The sequence below is a fragment of the Gossypium raimondii genome, chromosome 7 (genome assembly GCF_025698545.1).
Source record: "Gossypium raimondii isolate GPD5lz chromosome 7, ASM2569854v1, whole genome shotgun sequence".
Taxonomy (NCBI): Eukaryota; Viridiplantae; Streptophyta; class Magnoliopsida; order Malvales; family Malvaceae; genus Gossypium; species Gossypium raimondii.
The window spans coordinates 26,179,924-26,198,417 of record NC_068571.1 but is presented as its reverse complement, the minus strand read 5'-3'; the positions used below and the strand labels follow the sequence as shown (position 1 = coordinate 26,198,417).

The following is an 18,494-nucleotide window of genomic DNA, read 5'->3' as shown; positions in this document are numbered from 1 at the left end:
AAGGAGTTCAAATGGAGTCGAGCCTTTTGGTGACATAACAGAGAGGAGGAATACAACAGAACTGAGGTTAAGGGAGGAAAAAGAAAGGGTTTGAAGCAGTAGGTAGGAGCCTTTTTGGGGGGCAGAACAGAGAGGGATATCATGTTGGCCAGAAGGTTGGTTTCTTTCTTCAAGAATTCTCCCTCTTCCAAGCTTTCCAGGTACTTTTTTTTTTTTTTTTTAGTTTCCAGTTTTAGGATTTTAGCAATTCGTTTTCTGGGATTGAATTAGCCATAAATTTCAAGCACCCATAAATTTTCGTAAGAGTTTTTGTCAGATACTGAAAGTGGTTAATATCCAAACCAGGAGAAATCAAGGGACTTTGAGTTTATTTATACTTTGGTTTGTGATAAGAGTTCACCCCAGATGATGTTTAGGCTCAGTGTCAAATCCCAGTAACAGAATTACAAATTCAATGTTCAAATAGTTTATTTTGAGTTGCCACTCTGGGTTTTTTTGCAACATTAAATTGTTTTTTGTTGTTGTGGTGGTAGTTTTTAGGTTCTTCCAAAAGATAAGTTAAACTTCATCATGTTTTACTTATTTGCAGCAATGGAACTTCTGTGAATGACGAAAAGAACAAGTCGTTTGCTGGGAAAGCGGTTTCTTTTATCTTGATTACCGTAACCGGCGGTGTTGCTTTGAGTGCTCTTGACGACCTTGCCATCTACCATGGCTGTAGCAGGTATGATCCATTTCATCTGGCTCTGCTGCAAGAGTTTTACTAATTGGAGGACTTTGTTTTTCAAATATGCAAAACGAGATTTGAGTTATAAAATGGAAAATACGAATACAATGCTAGAACCTTATTATGTAGAAAAGAAGTAAAATGCTAATTAAAATTAGGTAGCCTAGTTGTTTGAAAAGATTGCTATTAGATGCATAAAGTGTAAAATTAATTTCTAAATAGTTCAATCTCTTGATTAGCATACTCCGATCTATATTAATATTGGATTTTACATGTTCAACTTCGCCAACTTTTGGATTTTGATCATCTTCTGGACCAAACAGAAGAATAGAGGAAGTTTATTTACTTATTGTCACTGATATTATAATAGGATAGGAATTGTTGTCAATGGTCCATGACTCCACTTGCGAAATTAACTATACCTTGGATTTCCTTCTGAACTTGGAATGCATACACTGAAACTGTAAGCTTATGTGCTTGAATGTTGTATCTCTTTGTTTTTTGTAGAACGTAACATCTTTGAAATATTAGAATTTGGGTAAAAGTACCATGGAGGCCCCTGTATGAGGAATCAGATTGCATTTTGCTCCCTTCACTCAAAAGATGAGAAAATTAGTCCTTTTCCGTTAGATGATATAGCAAACTGGTCATTTCTATTAGACATTCATCAACTTCTAGTGTTAAAAACTGGTATGCCTAACGAAATAACCAGACAGTTACACATGATATGCCATGGGTACCTTATACTGACGTACATTGACAAGTTTTTAACAGTAAAAATGGATGATTTTTTAACAGAAAGACTAGTTTGCTCTTTGATCTAACGTATAGGAACTAATTTGCCCATTTTTTGAGTAGAGGGGGCAAAATGCAATCGGCTCCTAGTACAAGGGACTCCATGGTACTTTTACTTAGAATTTGTTAGCGTTGTAACTTGTATTGTTGTTATATGATCTCCTTACGCACAATGTTGTACTTGATCCCCTGGAGCATTCGTTTAGTGGACATAAAATATTTTCATGAATATTGGGTGAAAGGATAGAATTTATTGCTATATAGTTTCTGGTTTCTAATGGAAATAGCTACTTCCTTTTTCTTCCAGTAGTAATCCCAAGTATGATACTTTGTTTTTCATTTTTTAGCAACTTCCAAGTCTTCTTGTCTTGTTGTTTATGTTCCAAAAATTGATGTACAATGTTGGATTTTCATTTCATTCTGCATTTTCCATTTGCAATGATGAACAAGTTATCCTTATAATCGACCCTACAACTTTTTAGAAAGGCAATGGAGAAAGCTGGTAAGAATCAAGCAATTATAAATGCTATTGGGGAACCGATTAAGAAGGGACCATGGTACAATGCTTCTCTTGCTGTAGCTCACAAGAGGCATTCTGTATCTTGCACATTCCCTGTATCTGGACCACAAGGCAATGGAGTATTACAATTGAAGGCAGTTCGTAATGGAGGTTGGTGTCGTCTGCTTTATGTTCTTCTTTACACCTTCTGTCTTTTCATTGGTTCAATCTCTCAAATCCCTCTCATTAATTGCATGCGCAACACACATATTCTCCTAGATCTCTCACCTTTGATGTATCAATTGTCTCAATTTTTAGAAGCCTCTTTTGTTAGTAACCTCTATCCGGAAAGTGTTGTATTAGTGCTTTTCGGGGTTTTTTGAGCAAGTTTTAGTATTAAACCAGCTTATTCCAAACAATTCATAAGTTGGTATATTACTTCTGTTTTAACCTGATACGATTTTGAAATGGGATTCTTTTACAGATGATAATTGGTATTCATATGTCCTACCTCGGGACTGGGAGATCCTAATAATGGAAGCCCTCCTATATGTCCCGGGGAATGAAGAGAAGCAGCAAACATTACGGATTAGTCTCCTCGAAAATGCACCTTCTCCGGCTTGCGTAGCATGCACTGAATGCAAGCCTCAACAATCTGAGAATCAAGAGAAGAAATAGTGGAGGAGGTGATGAATCTAATATTTTTTATCTTGTTAGTAGCAGAGAAAGACGTCCATATCTAAATGTATACCTGAAAAGAATAAATTTTGAGAGACCAATTGATGTTTGTCATTTTCAGGCAGGTAGAGTTCAAATAAAAATTCATTCCGAGATATTTGTTTGATGAAATTGCAGTTCCAGGTTGATACATGAGAAAATGTGAATGATGTGTTTGTAGTTGTGAATTAAAATTAAATTTTGAGAGTTGTATAATCATTATCCCTAGTATTCATTGCTTTAACAATAAGCCCCCTCCCGGTGAATTGAATTTAAAAACGAGAGAGAATGGAGCAAACGCGGATTGATTCCAATGTTGGTGTGGGTCGGCTATGTTGGGGTGGAGCAGACATTAATGTTGGGTCTTGAAACAGAGGGAAGCAGAGACTCTCTTTCTTTTTGCTTTCCTCTTTTGTATTTCTCTTCCTTAGCTATTGGCTATTGCTCTCACTGTTAGCTTTTCAGTCCTCCTGTTCATTCATGGTTGACAAACTGAAAACTTGAAATAATTTCATTGAGAATTGTTTAATCTTACTGATTCGAAGTAGCTAATTCAAACCCTTTTATTATTTATTATTATTATTTATCAACATAAATGATGAATGAAAGAGATGATGGTAACAAACACCAAGTAAAGCAGAGGATTGGAGGTGGGAACAACGTATTATGAGTAGTCTTAATTGGAAAAAATGAGATGTTGAGCTGTCCATTTCTTGATGATAGTCCGACGTGCCCAGCCTTGTGATCTCTGGGCCCACCCTTGTCGGCTTGTCCTGCTTCTTGGAAATGCCCCTTTCCCATCCTCCTTTTAACTCTTCTATTTATTTTAAAACGGTCTAATTATGCTCTACTCCCTGTACTTTCTCTTTACTTCTAATTTTAGGGAGTTTAATTACTCTCTCTGCAGAATTTAAAAACACTAACATTTTTAAACTACGCCTTCCAATATTCAAATTTAACAAATGCTTGTTGATGGGGTTATGAAAATCGACTTTGATTTTTTTAATTTTTGAAATTAAAAGTAGATAGACTAAATCTTAAAAATTCAAAATGCATAAGGATTAGGCATAATAAACCCTATAAAAGTTCAAGAAAAATCTTTATCCTCACATATACGTTGAATGGTAGATGTTTAAATTTCGATCACCCAACTTTCAAAAGTTACATAATAATCACTAACATTATCAAATTATTACATTTTCTATCACTCCCACCTTAAGTCAAAGGGTGAATAACTAATTTGGTCCTTGAGCTATAGTGTAAAAATCTTTTAATATTTTAAGTTTTTCTTAATAATAATTGTAAAAGAACAAAATCTTAAACTAAAAATTATTAAAAATCTATAAAATATAATAAAAGTTATTTAAAGATTTATAAATCTAAAAATTCTTAAAACTAGAATTTTTTTTAAACTAACGTTTCTCTTGACTTTTTATTATATAAAAAAGTCTTAAAATTCCAAACTAAGGGTCCGTTTGATTGCAAGTAAAATGTTTTCCGTAAAATGATTTACGGAAAATGTTTTACTTTTACGTAAAATGATTTCTTGGAAAATATTTTACGGTGTTTGATTGAATCATGTAAAATATTTTCATTGTTTGACAAATTTCTTGAAAATATTTTCCGGAAAAGTTGTTTTACATATATTAATATATATTAATAAATTTTATATTTTAAATTGTTTTTACATATATTGCAATGATTTATTTATAATAATACTCAATTATTAAGCTACAATATTAATCGTTAAATTGAAAAAAAGAAGATGAACACACCAAAATGAGGATGAAAATGAAGACACTTGAGTAAGAAAGTACACATATTTATAGCAAAGGGTAGCCTAAATCATAAATGCCAAGGAGGTCTAAAAATTAGTTTAAAGTCCATCTTTTCAGTTTCTGCCTTCTACACAACATGCATAAAGTCTTTCATTTTGTTTTCCGTTGTTGTTGAACACCTTCATTCATATCAATAACTTCATCTTATTTTACTCATAAATTGTTTTGCAAATTTTATTTTGTTTTATTTTTGTCTCAAAGCTCTAGCAAAATACATCTCAATGCAATATTCAGGGCTATTTTACCTAAATGACCCAAAAAATAATTAATTACATAAATGATCTTGGTTCAAAAATAATTACTCAAATGACCTAAAATGAATAATAATCTTGGGTTGGGGGACTTAATAGCCGGCACCACTTAATTTTCTGACACAATCATTGCTTAATGGTTATGTCAAAGGTTAAAAAAATATTTTTTAGATGCTAAACACTATATGGTCAACATTCATGTATTTTTTTCAAATCGTAGCATATTGGTATACATTTATATTAGTATTTAAAATTTATTTTTTTTGTACTGGACACTAAATGGCCGGCACCACTTTTTCATATGAAAAAACTATTTTTTTTGGGTGCTGGCACACTAATGACCAACACCCTTGTACCAGATTAAAAAAAAAAAAGGGTACTGGGACACTGATGGCTGACACCCTTGCACCAAAATTAAAAAAAAAAATGGTGTTGGGATACTAATGGTCGGCACCCCAATACCCCGATACCAGTATCAAATAGGTGTGATGTACTAGATTGCATATGGGAGTATTTGGGTGTGTACCATCAAATGTGCACTTCCACACACTCCCAAAAAAATATTTTTTTAAATCTAGTACAAGGGTGTCAACCATCAATGTCATAGCACCAATTTTTTTTTTTAAATTTGGTACAAGGGTGCTGACTATTAGTGTGTCAACACCCAAAATTTTTTTTCTTTTTCCCCTAACCCAATTTTTTTAATCTAATAAAGTGGGTGCCGACCATCAATGTGCCAGCACCCACAAAAAAATAATTTTTTTATATGAAAAAGTGGTGTCGGCCACTTAGTGTCCAACACTAAAAAACTTTTTTTAAAAACTTTTTTTAAATATTGGTATAAATGTATATCAATATACTACGGTTTAAAAAAAATACATGAGTGTCAACCATCTAGTGTCCAGCACCCAAAAAAATATTTTTTTAACCCCTAACACAATTATTAGACAATCATTGTGTCAAAAAATTAAGTGGTGTTGGCCATTAAGTCCCCCAACCCAAGTCTACTATTCATTTTAGGTCATTTGAGTGGTTGTTTTTGAAATAGGATCATTTATATAATTAATTATTTTTGGGGTCATTTGGGTAAAGTAGCCCCGAATATTGCATTGATATGTATTTTGCTAGGGCTTTGAGACGAAAATTAAACAAAATAAAATTTGCAAAATAATTTATGAGTAAAACAACATCAAATAAAATTTACAAAATACATCTCAATGCAATATTTGGATTCCACTATTAGTTCAATTGCTACTGCTCAAGTTTTCAAGAAATAAAATCTAGACTTGTAACGTTGCTTTTATTCTTGAAAATTGTAAAAACTTTTACCATGAACGACCTGTCTGTAGGATTTTCTTAATAATTATGAAAAAAGAAAGAAAGGAGAATAAAAATTAAGAGAGAAAATGGAAAGGGAAAAGAGCAAAATGTTTTATTATATTGTTTAGGTTCTTTTATAAGATTCAATTTTTTGAAATTTGAGTTTTTTTTTCTTGAAATTTGAGAATTTTTTTCTTTTAATTTATAATACTCTATGTAACACCCCTAATTCATTTCCGTCGTCAGATTAGGGTCACAAGCATTACTAACGAATCAAACAATTAATTCAATCATAATCAACATTAGAGGTGCTCATGGGTCGGGCCGGGCCCAGAAAATTTTTTTGGCCCGGGTCCTAGGCCCGGCCCGAAATATGGGCCTAGAATTTTGCCCAGGCCCGGCCCGGGAAAAATTTCATAAGCCCGCCCGCCCGTTTTTAAATAAATACAAAAATTTATTTTAAAATTAAAATAAAAATTAAAAAAGTATTTTAAAATATTTTAAAATTTAAAAAATTAAAAAGTATTTTAAAATTTTAAAATTTAATAAAAGTATTTTAAAATTAAAAAATAAAAATAAAAAAATATTTATTATATTGGTAGGTAAATGGCTGGCTGGCCAAAAAAGTTGTGCCGAGGCTGACCCGTTTTTAATCGGGCCTCGTTTTTACCCAAGCCCATATTTGGGCCTATATTTTTACCCAAACCCTCCCATATTTCGGGCGGGCCGTCGGGCCGGGCCGGGCCGCCCGGCCCATGAGCACCTCTAATCAACATATAAACTAACTAATAACATTATAATATGCAAAGATAAGTCACGACAATCTAATACTTTCATGGTAGATTCTTATACATTCGAATAATAAATTATGCTATGCATTTCTAAACTTGGTTTTCCACTGCCTACACTCTTATCACTATTTATACATTGCTAAACTTAGTCTTCCACTGTCTACACTCTTACCACTATTTATCCCTTCTTGAATGTCAGAATTCGGATACATATAAGACTATTCCAATTATTAGCATCAGAGTATTGGTCCATACTTCTTCTACGATTATCTTTTTAATATATCTTCGATGATGTTAGTGGAATGCAATTAATTTAAGTTTGCTAATCCACCTCAATTCAAAGTAAAAGTTACTTTTACAGCCTCTATTATGAGTCCACGGGACCTTAAAAGTAGTTAAAAATAGGTAAGGACTAATTTGAAACAATTCTGGGAGTTTAGGAAAAAATTACAAAAATTTTGATTTCAGGGGTCACACACCCGTGTGGCCAGGCCATGTGCCTCACACGGCTGAGACATACGCCTGTGTCTCAGGCTGTGTAACTCTCTGACTTGGGTCACACGCCCATATGTGTTGCTCATGTGTGACACACGTCCGTGTGGGTAGACCGTGTGCACCCAAAAGAACCTTAAAACTCAAGTTTACCATTTCTTATTTACTTGGACACTAAACAACTCAATTACCAATCGTTTAACCTATTCAAAACATGATTAAACATGCCCAAAATACACCAAATTATCACTTAATATGCCTAACCAATGTACCTTTCATTGGTACCACATTTTATATGTTCAAATACATCAACAACACATCAAACATTCAAGACTTTTATTCATATCACACTTACCATATTTGAACTAACTTTCGAACTTCTAAAGTTACCAAATACGAAGCTAAGCACATACCAAGCATTTTGCTAAGCTACCAAACTTTAAACTATCACATACCAAATATAAACTAGGTTAGCATACCAACATAGCCTCAACCACAACTATATACACATTTAACCATAATTTCACTAGCAACTAAATTAACAACAGCTTATAAACGATATCAACAAAAGACTCCTTAGGTACATGCCATTACAAAATGAAATATCACCACACTTGAGCTCGAAATTTGTGATTTGATGTTGAGTCAGCAATAATTCGAACAATACCTAGCCTGCGCACGGAAAACAAAACTGCATGCTGAATAACACTCAGTGGTATTTCTATAATCTGAATAACATAAACTTGATATAAGTATTTAAAATGCAAAATGCATTAAGTAAGCTATATTCATGTGTTTCAATTCAATAGTATAATTTTTGGTCATTATTATTCACATCTACTAAGATTTTCACATGTTCAAATATATAAGTATATATCAATGGCATTTCATTTAATATTTGAATACATCATCTCATGCAATGGCATGATTCATATCTTTGATCAATACTTGAATTCGTTCAAGTTTCACATCTCAATTCATCATTTCATATTTGATTTCTCATCTCATAATCATTTCTCATATTTGCCATTTCAATATTTTCTCATCTCATATTCATTTCTCATATTTGTCATTTCAATATCAATCACATAAACTATTATTTTACTTTCCCCTATTAATACGACATAGACTAGGACGGATATATGGATCCAACCAACACACCAGTTTGGCACCCAGTGCCTCATCAGATAAATCCGAATTAATAACTGCGCCTAGCGCTATCTAAATTGACACCGAGTGTCTCATCGGTTAAACCAAAGCAAATTGGCACCTAGTGCCTCATCGACTCGAGGTCGAAGTAACCCCTGAACTCTTCCTATCCTATGGCATGCCATCTATATCGACTAAGCCCGATACCATTAATAGGGTTTCATTTCACTTTTCAAATACAACCAATATCCAATTTCATGAATATATATATCATCACATATAAACATTTATTCAATTTGATAATAATCACATTTTTCTCAGTACACATATGTTCATAATCAATATATTTCATAATATATTAAAATCAATCCATTTCATTTCAATTATGAATTTAATTCAATTCCCAAGTATCAAAATGCTCACCTCAAATGCTTACCATATACAAACAATTATACATGCAATAATTTACTATTTAATTCGAATTATATAAACACAAACCGTGACTTTTGAGCTCTTTTACGTCGATTTTATCCTTTCCCCTTTTACTCGAGGATTCCGGTATGACGTTAGCTATTGGATAAAACAATTAAATCACATTAATATTACACATTTCAATTTCACATTAAATTTTAATTTTCACACTATATTTTGCTTATTCTTCAATTTAGTCCCTAAATCGAGACTAATTTTAATCATCACATTTAGCTTCATATTTTAATACTAATTTCACTCTAGACCACATTTAGCTTCGTATTTTCTAATTCGACCCCTTAATTTCAAAATTTTCACAATTTAGTCCCTATTGTTCAAAATCAACAATTAATTCCACAATTTAGTCCTTTTCCATTTCTAACTTTAAAAGCTATTTATTTAACCCTAATATTTAAACTATTCAATAATGTCAACATCTAAAATCTTAAACAATATTAAAAATTACAATATGGGTCGGGTAGCCCTAAGTATTAGGATTTAAAAAACATAAAAATTATAAATGTAGGGGCTAAATTGCAAACCAATTTGAACTTCAACTTGGAAACCCCTAGTGCCGTGAGTTCTCTTCTCCATTTTCTTTCTTCTTTTCTTTTATTATAACTTTAATTTTAATTATTATAATATATACATTAATGTTAACACACATATATATAATATATACATGCATTTTACTTAGCCATATTCGGCCACCTATACACAACCATTTATTAAATGGTTTAATTGCTATTTTAGCCCCTTTAGTTTATTTCAATTTATAATTCAATTTTTATCCCTTACGTGATTTAGTCTCTGTATCTTAATAACTCCTAATTTCACAAAATTCACTAATCCAAAAATTAATTAGCTACCCAACTAACTTTGTAAATATTTAATTAAATATTTACAAGTCCGGTTTACGAAAACGGAGTCTTAGAAATACGTTTTTCGACACCCCCGACTATCGGGTCGTTACACTCTACTTCAAATTTAACCCCATAATTTCTTTTATGTAATTCCAGTTATTAGATTATTTGGGGTTTTAAGTAACTTTCAATTTTAGAATTTTTAAATTTATAACAAAGTGCTCTTCTTCTTCTCCAAAACCACTATTTATTCTCTCAAATTTCAAGTTCAAATTTTACTAAAGGTGAAAATGAAAAAATGCGTAGGATTAAAATGAATGGATATTTAATGTTTTGTTTTTTTTTTCTTCCAAAAGTTCAAAAGCAACGAATTTTTTTATGAGATTGGATATTGAAAAATTAGTTGCAAAATTTTTGGTTCTTCCTTGCTGCAGTAGATTTTTATATGAATTTTTATTTATTTATTTATTGTTACTTTTTTATTTAAAATTATTATAAAGAAAATTTTAAAAATATCAAAATGATTTTTAACTACAAACCCTTTAATTTAAGGTGCAACATTACTTTTTAATGGAAGTTACCAGTCGAGTGGATCGGCAAAAATATAACAATTTGATAACACTAGTGACTATTATATAACTTTGAAAGTTGAGTGACTGAAATGTAATTTTAAACCATGTTTGGGAATAGTTGGTGGAATTTAGGCTTATGTTTATGGCTATTTTAAGGTTAAGCAAAATATTTCCCTAAATTAGGAAAATAGAGAGAGAGAGAGAGAACACTTTCATTTTAAAACAAGAAGGAAGGCACAAGAATAAAATGAGAGATTCCAGTTTCCAACCATTATTAAGAGCTCAAGTCCAAACATAAAAACAACATACTCTCCAAATTTTCTTCTCAAGGTTCCTGGGAAATTAAAGATATAGTCCTAAACTTTTTTAAAATTGCTAATTTGTTCCATGCTACAAAGCAAGCTAAGCAACTTGGGTTAAAAGGAAAAAAGGAAAAAGAGTTTGATGGAGGCACAGGCACATAATAAAAGCAAAGCAGACAAGGTAGGGGCCCAACTAATGACTACAAACCCCCAGCAGCAGTACCACCATACCCAACACCTTCCCAACCAAACCAACCTTTCCTTTAAATCTCTTTATTATTATTATTATTATATATTTTCTTTCTTGTTTCCTTTCATTTTCAGTTTCCCAATGCCCCCACCAAACTTTAGCCTTAGTACCCCCTCTCAAATTCTCCTTTCTTTCTTCCTTTTGCTTTTTTTTATAATTTTCCCATTTTTCTTTGTCTACAAAGTTGCAAGCTTTACCTGTGATTTCTCTCTTCTAGACTTATAAAGGTTTGAAACTTTAGTTGAACCAAGGAGGATTTGATTTCCAATGCAAGGAGGTGGTGGTGGTTCTGAAAGTGGGTCTATGTCTACAGTTTCAAGGGAGGACAACATGGTGATGTCCTCTGAGGATTCTTCATGCTCTGATGAGTCTGAGTTGGAGTTGGGTCTTGGTTTGAGCCTTGGTGGTTTTAAGATGCACCAAGTCTCAAGAGGTGGTCATTATGCTAGGATTTTGACTGCTAAGGATTTCCCTTCTGTCATTTCTGCTTCTTCATCACCTTCTTCATCATCATCATCATCATCATCATCATCATCTTCTTCTTCTTCTTTAAGTAGGGCTAATGTCACAGCTGGGACCAAGAGGACTGCTGATTCTGTGGCTGCTGCTAATTCCTCTAGGTATGCTTTACTTTCACCCTTATTATTTATTATTGCTTCATTAGGCCGGCCCTGACATGAATTATTCTTATGTTCTTGGATATAATTGGTATTTCTATGAATTTATCTGCTTTACTATAGTTATATTATAACATGTAGTTACCTTTATAGGGTATGTGTTCATCAATTACAAAAAAATGGTACTGTAAATCCAAGATCAGGAGAAAGACAATCAACAAAAGGAAAGTCAAATTAGAGTCCTCCATTTAGGCTCCAAAGAAAACTTGGTTTTAAGTTGAATGTACTAATGTTGTAAGTAGATTGCAATTAGAAAGATATATTCATATGATTATTCATTCAGAAAGGAGTTGGCAAGGGAGACAACTTTATTGGTAGGTTGTTGAGGATTTGGGAGTTTAACTTTATTGGTAGGTTGTTGAGGATTTGGGAGTTTAGTGCTTCATCTTATTTTGATGATATAAATGTTGATAGATGAAGCCTACTTCCTGGTTTTCGTACGTTATTCCGAATTCAATATATGATCCTATTTGCTTGGTGATGATTTTAGTAATTATCTCTGGATCAGATGATTGCAACTGTCTCTGTACCACGCTCCCAATATTTATATAACTGATCCAATTCTAGAGTTCTGGAACCAAGTCTTAAGCACAAACTTCTCTCAACCCAAAAGAGGGAAGTCCTTTGGGCCAAAAATTGACATGTGCCATCGATTAATAATACACCATTTTATATGGAAACCTGCATATCTCTGGTGCCTTTATAACTAGGCCCCATCTTTATTGACAGGTTTAATGTGTATATTTGTTCTTTCGGGGTAACCTTTTTGACACTTAATGATTACTTATCTTTCTGTTAACTGATTGTGGAGATTGGATGTTAATAACATATTGGGAGCTTTTAGGCCTTTTCTTAATTTCTGTTATTTTTTTTCTTAAATTTGGAACAGTCAAGTCGTGGGATGGCCTCCGATCAGAGCTTATAGGATGAATAGCATGGTTAACCAAGCAAAAAACCAGGCCACCGAAGGATTTAACTCAACAATGGAGAACCATAAAAGTGAGACCTCTACTGTTGAGAAGGGTACTACTGGCATTAGCAGCTACCAGAATAGTGGCAATGCTAAACTCAGAAAATCCCTGTTTGTGAAGGTGAACATGGATGGAATTCCAATTGGAAGAAAGGTTGATATGAATGCCCATGAATCCTATGAAAAGTTGGCAAAAACTTTGGAAGATATGTTTCTGAAAACCACTCCGAATGTCAATCCAGCAGGTGAGATTTCCTTTCTTTTTTCCTGGTTGTGGGGATGTCCTGTACTATGTGAATATATGGAATTTAACTGAAGTGATATAATGGTGTATGTGTAAAACTCGCACTACTTGTGCATTATGCAAAACCTGAGTGTGGACATGCGCGAAGCAATTTGACAAGCATGTCTTGTGTTTCTCAAGTATTGCATCAAAATAGGAAACAGTAGACTGGAACTTTGAGAACTTTTGTAAGTGTTTCTCTTTTACGAATGTTGTCATGATTTCTGTGATTAGGATCAAGGGCTCTAAAGCTTGGTATGATGAACAAACTAACAAGATCCTCAAAACTGCTGGATGGATCATCTGATTTTGTGCTCACTTACGAGGACAAGGAGGGGGACTGGATGCTTGTTGGGGATGTTCCTTGGAAGTACGTATAGTTTCAGTTATACGTGTTGCTTTACATTTTCATTTTCCTATGGTTTTGCTCACATGAGATTTATAAAACCAACTACTGTTTTGCTTTATCTCCTGTTAGGAAACCAAATGTAGGATCTCCATGAGTTTCACTTTGACTACATGTGTTGAATGAATTTTAAACTATGGAAGTGCATATTCTCTTTTAGCCGTATAAATAGTTGCATTTATAGGATGCCCTCTGTTGGTTCTGAATAAAACCGGAGGAGAGTTAAAGAAAAAGCTTGAACTCTTCATGAATGCGTCTTTCCTCAAGTTCCCCCGAAATTAATATATTCTCTAGAAGACTTGCTGTATATATCTTGGTGAGTCATCACTTCGGTTTGTCTCTTTTAATTGTAAACAGAAGTGGGTCAACTTAGGACTTCATGATCATAACTTGGACAGATGCATTATGTATTGAAAGTTGTTTTCTCTCGACACTTATTGTGAATCTTCTCTGGTTTGCTACAGGGTGTTCCTTAGCTCCGTGAAGAGGCTTAGAATCATGAGGACATCCGAGGCTACTGGATTGGGTATGCAAATTCATATTCTCTCCATGTTTTTGTAGGTTTTGTTTCTTATTCTAAGGTTGCTTTAAATCATAATTTACAGCTCCACGATTGCACGAGAGGAACTGCCAGAGACAAAGAAGCAAGCACATCTAGAATATGCTAGCAAACATACAAATCAAAAAGGAAATACAGAATAGTTAAAGCACTTTGACCGAGTAAAGTTTGAACTCCGAAGACTCGGTTTGTTCTCGATTACAATATTATTTTGTTACATGTTTTCGTCAACCTCTCAATTACAGTCTTGAGGAATAGTTGCCATACTTATTAAAGGCACCAATATCTCAGTTTTCAATATGTAATATTATATTATACAAAGGCACCCAGTAAATGCTGTAATTTTTTTGTTGCTGTAAATAACACAGCCATTGTAACTGTATTATTTTCAAAAGCAAAGAATTGAGAAGAATTCTCAGAACTGTTATGTATGGCTTGTGAAAAAAAAAGCTGGATATTCCAAGAATTAATCTATAGATGTTTACTACTACAAATACATTTGACAATGAGAGTCAACAATTTCAGGTACTCTGGGTTTAATCTTCTTGCCTGACACAGGAGAAATCCCAAGCTTGATTTACTTGTTAATTTCCTGAACAACGATATGAACCAGTGACTACATGCATTAACAAAAAACAATGCTACATACAAAGAAGAATATAGTTTAGTTTTGGCCCAAAAAACCAAAGGGGTGGGTGCTAAACGTGGCCATTTACAGGTGACGTGCTAAACACGGGGGTTTCTTTGTTAGATGCATTTCCGCCATTGTTGCTACTGCTTTTTCTTCGGGGCTTTGCCTCCGCAAGCATTGTAATTACATCCCTCATGGATGGTCTGTCTTTGGGGAGCTTGGCAGTGCAAAGAAGTGCTATCCTAGCAACTAATAGTGTCTCTTCTTGAATGTACCTACAGTTTCCTAAATTGGGATCTAATGCCTCTTCTAAACTTTTGTTATCTCTAACTTTTCTCCGGATCCATTCCACTATGTCTACGGATTCTCCGAACTCCGGGTCTAAAGGCTTCTTTCCAGTGAGAAGTTCCAGTAAAACCACCCCAAAGCTGTAAATGTCAATCTTTTCATCAACTTTCAAGGTGTAACCATACTCTGCAACAATCAATAAATATGGAATCATCAATGATTATATAAACCGAGAATGAGATCCATTGAAGAGAGATGTTAATTTGTAAATTTACCAGGAGCTATGTATCCATAAGACCCTGCCACCATTGAGACTGTTTCATTCTTTCTCACCATCATCCTTGCCAAACCGAAATCCGCAATTCTTGCCTCAAGGTTTGCATCGAGCAGTATGTTGTTGGACTTGATGTCTCGATGTATAACTGGCGGATGACAATCATGGTGGAGGTAAGCAAGCCCTTGTGCAACTCCGAGTGCTATGTTATACCGTGAAATCCAATCTACTAACAACCTACCGGCTAGCTTGCCATGCAAGGCTTCTCCTAAGCTGCCATTTTGCATAAACTCGTACACTATCATCATGCTAGTGTCATTGTGAAGAAATCCCAATAACCGAACTATATTTCGATGCCTTAGCTTCCCCAAGAGATTCACTTCTCCGATGAAATCATCACTGTTTCCTGTCTCGATGTCGGTTCCTGATTTCCATAACTTTTTAATTGCTACAGTTGTGTTCACCTGCGGCATCTCAGCTTTGTATACAACACCAGTGGCTCCCATTCCGACCACGTTTGATTCTTTAATACAGGCTAAGATGTCGGAAGCTGTGAAATCCAGTCTTTGAAATGCCATTAATCTCCATGGCCATTCTCCATTGCCTGCTCCAAACCTTCGTTCAAAGTAACTGCTGTTCAAGCACCAGTTTTTATACAGCAACCGCCCACCGATAAATAAAATTCCAGCTGCTAAAATTGATGAGATCCCAATGAGCCACCCTGCAACAATATGCTTTGCTCGCAAGCTTCTCTGCCTCGATGACATCGGTGAATATCTGTTACATGGAGGGAGAACACCACCACAGAGGCCGGGATTGCCAACAAGGTCATTGGGATTGATTGTTCTTAGCACACCATTTGCAGGGACGGGACCCTCTAGTTTGTTGTATGAAATATTGAGCATTTCTAGAGCTGGAGAAGTTCCAAAATTATCAGGTATTCCACCTGTTAGAGAGTTGTTAGATAAATCAAGAACAGCCAATGTCGGCATCATAGAAATCGATTTTGGAATATTGCCGGTCAATTGATTATTGCTCAGATTTACAGTAACTAATTTCTCACATGAAGCAACGCTAGCTGGTATACTTCCTGTAAAATGATTTGTTGAGAGATCTAGCACAGAAAGTGAAGGGCAATCTTGAAACTGATCTGGGATTTCACCAACTAAGCTATTGTTCGAGGCAATAAAAGATTGCAAACACGGGATCGAAAAAATGCTAGAAGGGAGAGAAGATCGAATGCGATTACTCGAAACATCGATAAAAGAAAGTGATGTAGAAGAAGCAATATCATCAGGGATTTCACCAGTGAGACTGTTATTTGCCAATTCTAACCTCTCAAGACTCCCAAGTTTGCCGAGTCCAACAGGAATGGACCCCGATAAATGATTATTATGCATTCTGACTCGAACAAGTGACGGACAATCCGATAAGCTGACTGGCACTGGACCTGAGAAAGCATTGTTGAATAGAATGAGCTTGGTGAGATTGCCTCCATCGCACAAGGTTGCCGGGATTTCACCCGAGAACGAATTCGACGATATGTCCAACCACTGCAATGGTGAATTCTTGCCAAGATCAACCGGTAATGGCCCTGAAAAAGAATTGTTCCACAACTCGAGCACCTGCAATTGTGTCAACCCTCCAAGTCCAGCCGGAACCGAGCCTGATAATCGATTGCACATCAAGTTCAAGAGCTTCAAATCCTTAAGCTCAGCAATCTCAGCGGGAATTTCACCAGATAAATGATTATCAGACAAATCAAGAAGCTGCAACGAAGTGATGTTGCCAATGGATGATGGAATCTTGCCTTCCAAATTGTTCTTATACAAGAAAACGGTTTCTAATACTTGGAGCCTCCCTAGTTCAACAGGAATCTCACCACTAAGGTTGCCAACTGCTAAATCCAGATACTTTAGGTTTGTAAGGTTACCAAACTCCATTGGTATCCCACCTTCAAATCCATTATACCCCAGAATTATAGTCTCCACTGACGAAAGCTGCCCCAGCTCTCCTGGTATGTAACCAGTGAGATTATTTCCTGAAAGACCAAGAAATTTCAGCTTCTGCAAGCTCTTGAAAGACTTAGGAATAGAACTCTGGAAGAAACTTCCTCTCAGGTCTAGAATCTCCAATGAAGTAGCATTGCCAAGATCCTCAGGGAGAATCCCTGAGAAGTTGTTGCTTGAAGCATTCAACAAAGTCAGTCCGGAAGCCCTTCCGAGACCGGCAGGAAAGCTCCCAGTGAATAGATTTTGGCTCACATCAATGCTGTTGAGTGAGGTGAGATTGGAAACAGATATGGGCAAAACCGACGACAGTTGATTGCAGGACAAGTTGAGAGATGTAAGGCTTTTAAGGCGTTGAATATCATCTGAAACTCGTCCACTGAGGTTCATATGGGAAAGATCAAGCTTCTCAACTGACCCATCAGTGTTGCACCATACACCAGTCCAGTTACATTGAGCAGAATCCTTGAGACCCACATTTGCAGGCAACCTCCAATCATGGAGCCTATCCAATGGATCAATGAAACCAGCTTTAATGGACAGTAAAGCCAATGCTTCCTCATTCAGGTTAGAGTTTTCAGACTTAGCGGTGGTGCCCCATAAGAACAACAACAGAAACAAAAACAAATGGAATTTCAACTGCATAATATTGTTCTTCTTACAAACTGCCATAATCATCAATCTCTTAGAGCACCATTTTGAGTCATTTGTATGAAAAACATTGAGGAAGATTAGTTATAATTTGAGAAGAGGGGTTGGGGTTGTGAAACAGCAAGTACTGACAGAGGAAGGAACCTTTCCATGTTAGAGTTAAATTAAAGACAGATCATCATCCCCCATCATGTCCTAATTAATTGAACACAATGTCTGTGAGTGGGTTAGTTATTCGGTATGATTGAATGGCAAGGAATCTTTCCATGTTATGGGCTAAGTATTAAGAAAGACAAAAATCAAATGGCCAACATTTTACGTTCTTTGCTTCAACATCTTTTTCATACCTTATTTGGATTTCTACCTGCGGATAACAAAATCTATTATCTATATCTTTTTTTTCCTTTTCTCTTTCCTAACCTAAATAATAACATTTCAATCTTTTGCTATTAGTCTACAATTTTTCTAACGGATAAATTTCAAACTTTGATTTAATCTGTAATTATACACGTGAAACTCTAATTGTGGTTCAAATGTAAATCATACACAATTAAATAGATAAATACATTATTTTATTTTTATATTGGATAAATATAATTATTTATGTATGCATTATATAAACATAAAATGATATTATATCAATAATTATGTTAATAATATATAAGAATTAGATCAAATCAAAATTTATGTATAAAATCGCACAAAATTA

At 34.6% G+C, this 18,494-nt stretch overlaps 3 protein-coding genes across 3 annotated transcripts; 2 read left to right on the top strand and 1 right to left on the bottom strand.

Annotated features, from left to right (window-relative positions):
- The first annotated feature begins 22 nt into the window (after positions 1 to 22).
- Positions 23 to 2,954, top strand: LOC105798494 (uncharacterized). Its single transcript, XM_012628592.2, has 4 exons — positions 23 to 200; positions 590 to 724; positions 2,005 to 2,192; positions 2,506 to 2,954. The coding sequence occupies exons 1-4, from the start codon at positions 142 to 144 to the stop codon at positions 2,697 to 2,699; spliced, it is 576 nt and encodes a 191-aa protein (XP_012484046.1). The 5' UTR covers positions 23 to 141; the 3' UTR covers positions 2,700 to 2,954.
- An 8,146-nt stretch (positions 2,955 to 11,100) lies between these two features.
- On the top strand, positions 11,101 to 14,353 carry LOC105798489 (auxin-responsive protein IAA11). Its single transcript, XM_012628583.2, has 5 exons — positions 11,101 to 11,657; positions 12,604 to 12,929; positions 13,202 to 13,337; positions 13,838 to 13,899; positions 13,979 to 14,353. Exons 1-5 carry the CDS (start codon positions 11,305 to 11,307, stop codon positions 14,029 to 14,031), a joined length of 930 nt encoding a protein of 309 aa, XP_012484037.1. The 5' UTR covers positions 11,101 to 11,304; the 3' UTR covers positions 14,032 to 14,353.
- A 34-nt stretch (positions 14,354 to 14,387) lies between these two features.
- LOC105798448 (MDIS1-interacting receptor like kinase 1) lies at positions 14,388 to 18,055 on the bottom strand. Its single transcript, XM_012628508.2, has 2 exons — positions 15,127 to 18,055; positions 14,388 to 15,037 (listed from the first exon to the last, which is right to left on the bottom strand). Exons 1-2 carry the CDS (start codon positions 17,810 to 17,812, stop codon positions 14,631 to 14,633), a joined length of 3,093 nt encoding a protein of 1,030 aa, XP_012483962.1. The 5' UTR covers positions 17,813 to 18,055; the 3' UTR covers positions 14,388 to 14,630.
- Between the last annotated feature and the right edge of the window lie 439 nt (positions 18,056 to 18,494).

Coding starts and splice junctions, on each gene's coding strand:
- LOC105798494 (XM_012628592.2), top strand. CDS start 142: ATGTTGGCCAGAAGGTTGGTTTCTTTCTTCAAGAATTCTCCCTCTTCC. Junction 201..589: donor CCCTCTTCCAAGCTTTCCAG/GTACTTTTTTTT, acceptor ACTTATTTGCAG/CAATGGAACTTCTGTGAATG. Junction 725..2,004: donor ATCTACCATGGCTGTAGCAG/GTATGATCCATT, acceptor ACAACTTTTTAG/AAAGGCAATGGAGAAAGCTG.
- LOC105798489 (XM_012628583.2), top strand. CDS start 11,305: ATGCAAGGAGGTGGTGGTGGTTCTGAAAGTGGGTCTATGTCTACAGTT. Junction 13,338..13,837: donor GTTGGGGATGTTCCTTGGAA/GTACGTATAGTT, acceptor GGTTTGCTACAG/GGTGTTCCTTAGCTCCGTGA. Junction 13,900..13,978: donor ATCCGAGGCTACTGGATTGG/GTATGCAAATTC, acceptor CATAATTTACAG/CTCCACGATTGCACGAGAGG.
- LOC105798448 (XM_012628508.2), bottom strand. CDS start 17,812: ATGATTATGGCAGTTTGTAAGAAGAACAATATTATGCAGTTGAAATTC. Junction 15,038..15,126: donor TTATGGATACATAGCTCCTG/GTAAATTTACAA, acceptor TGATTGTTGCAG/AGTATGGTTACACCTTGAAA.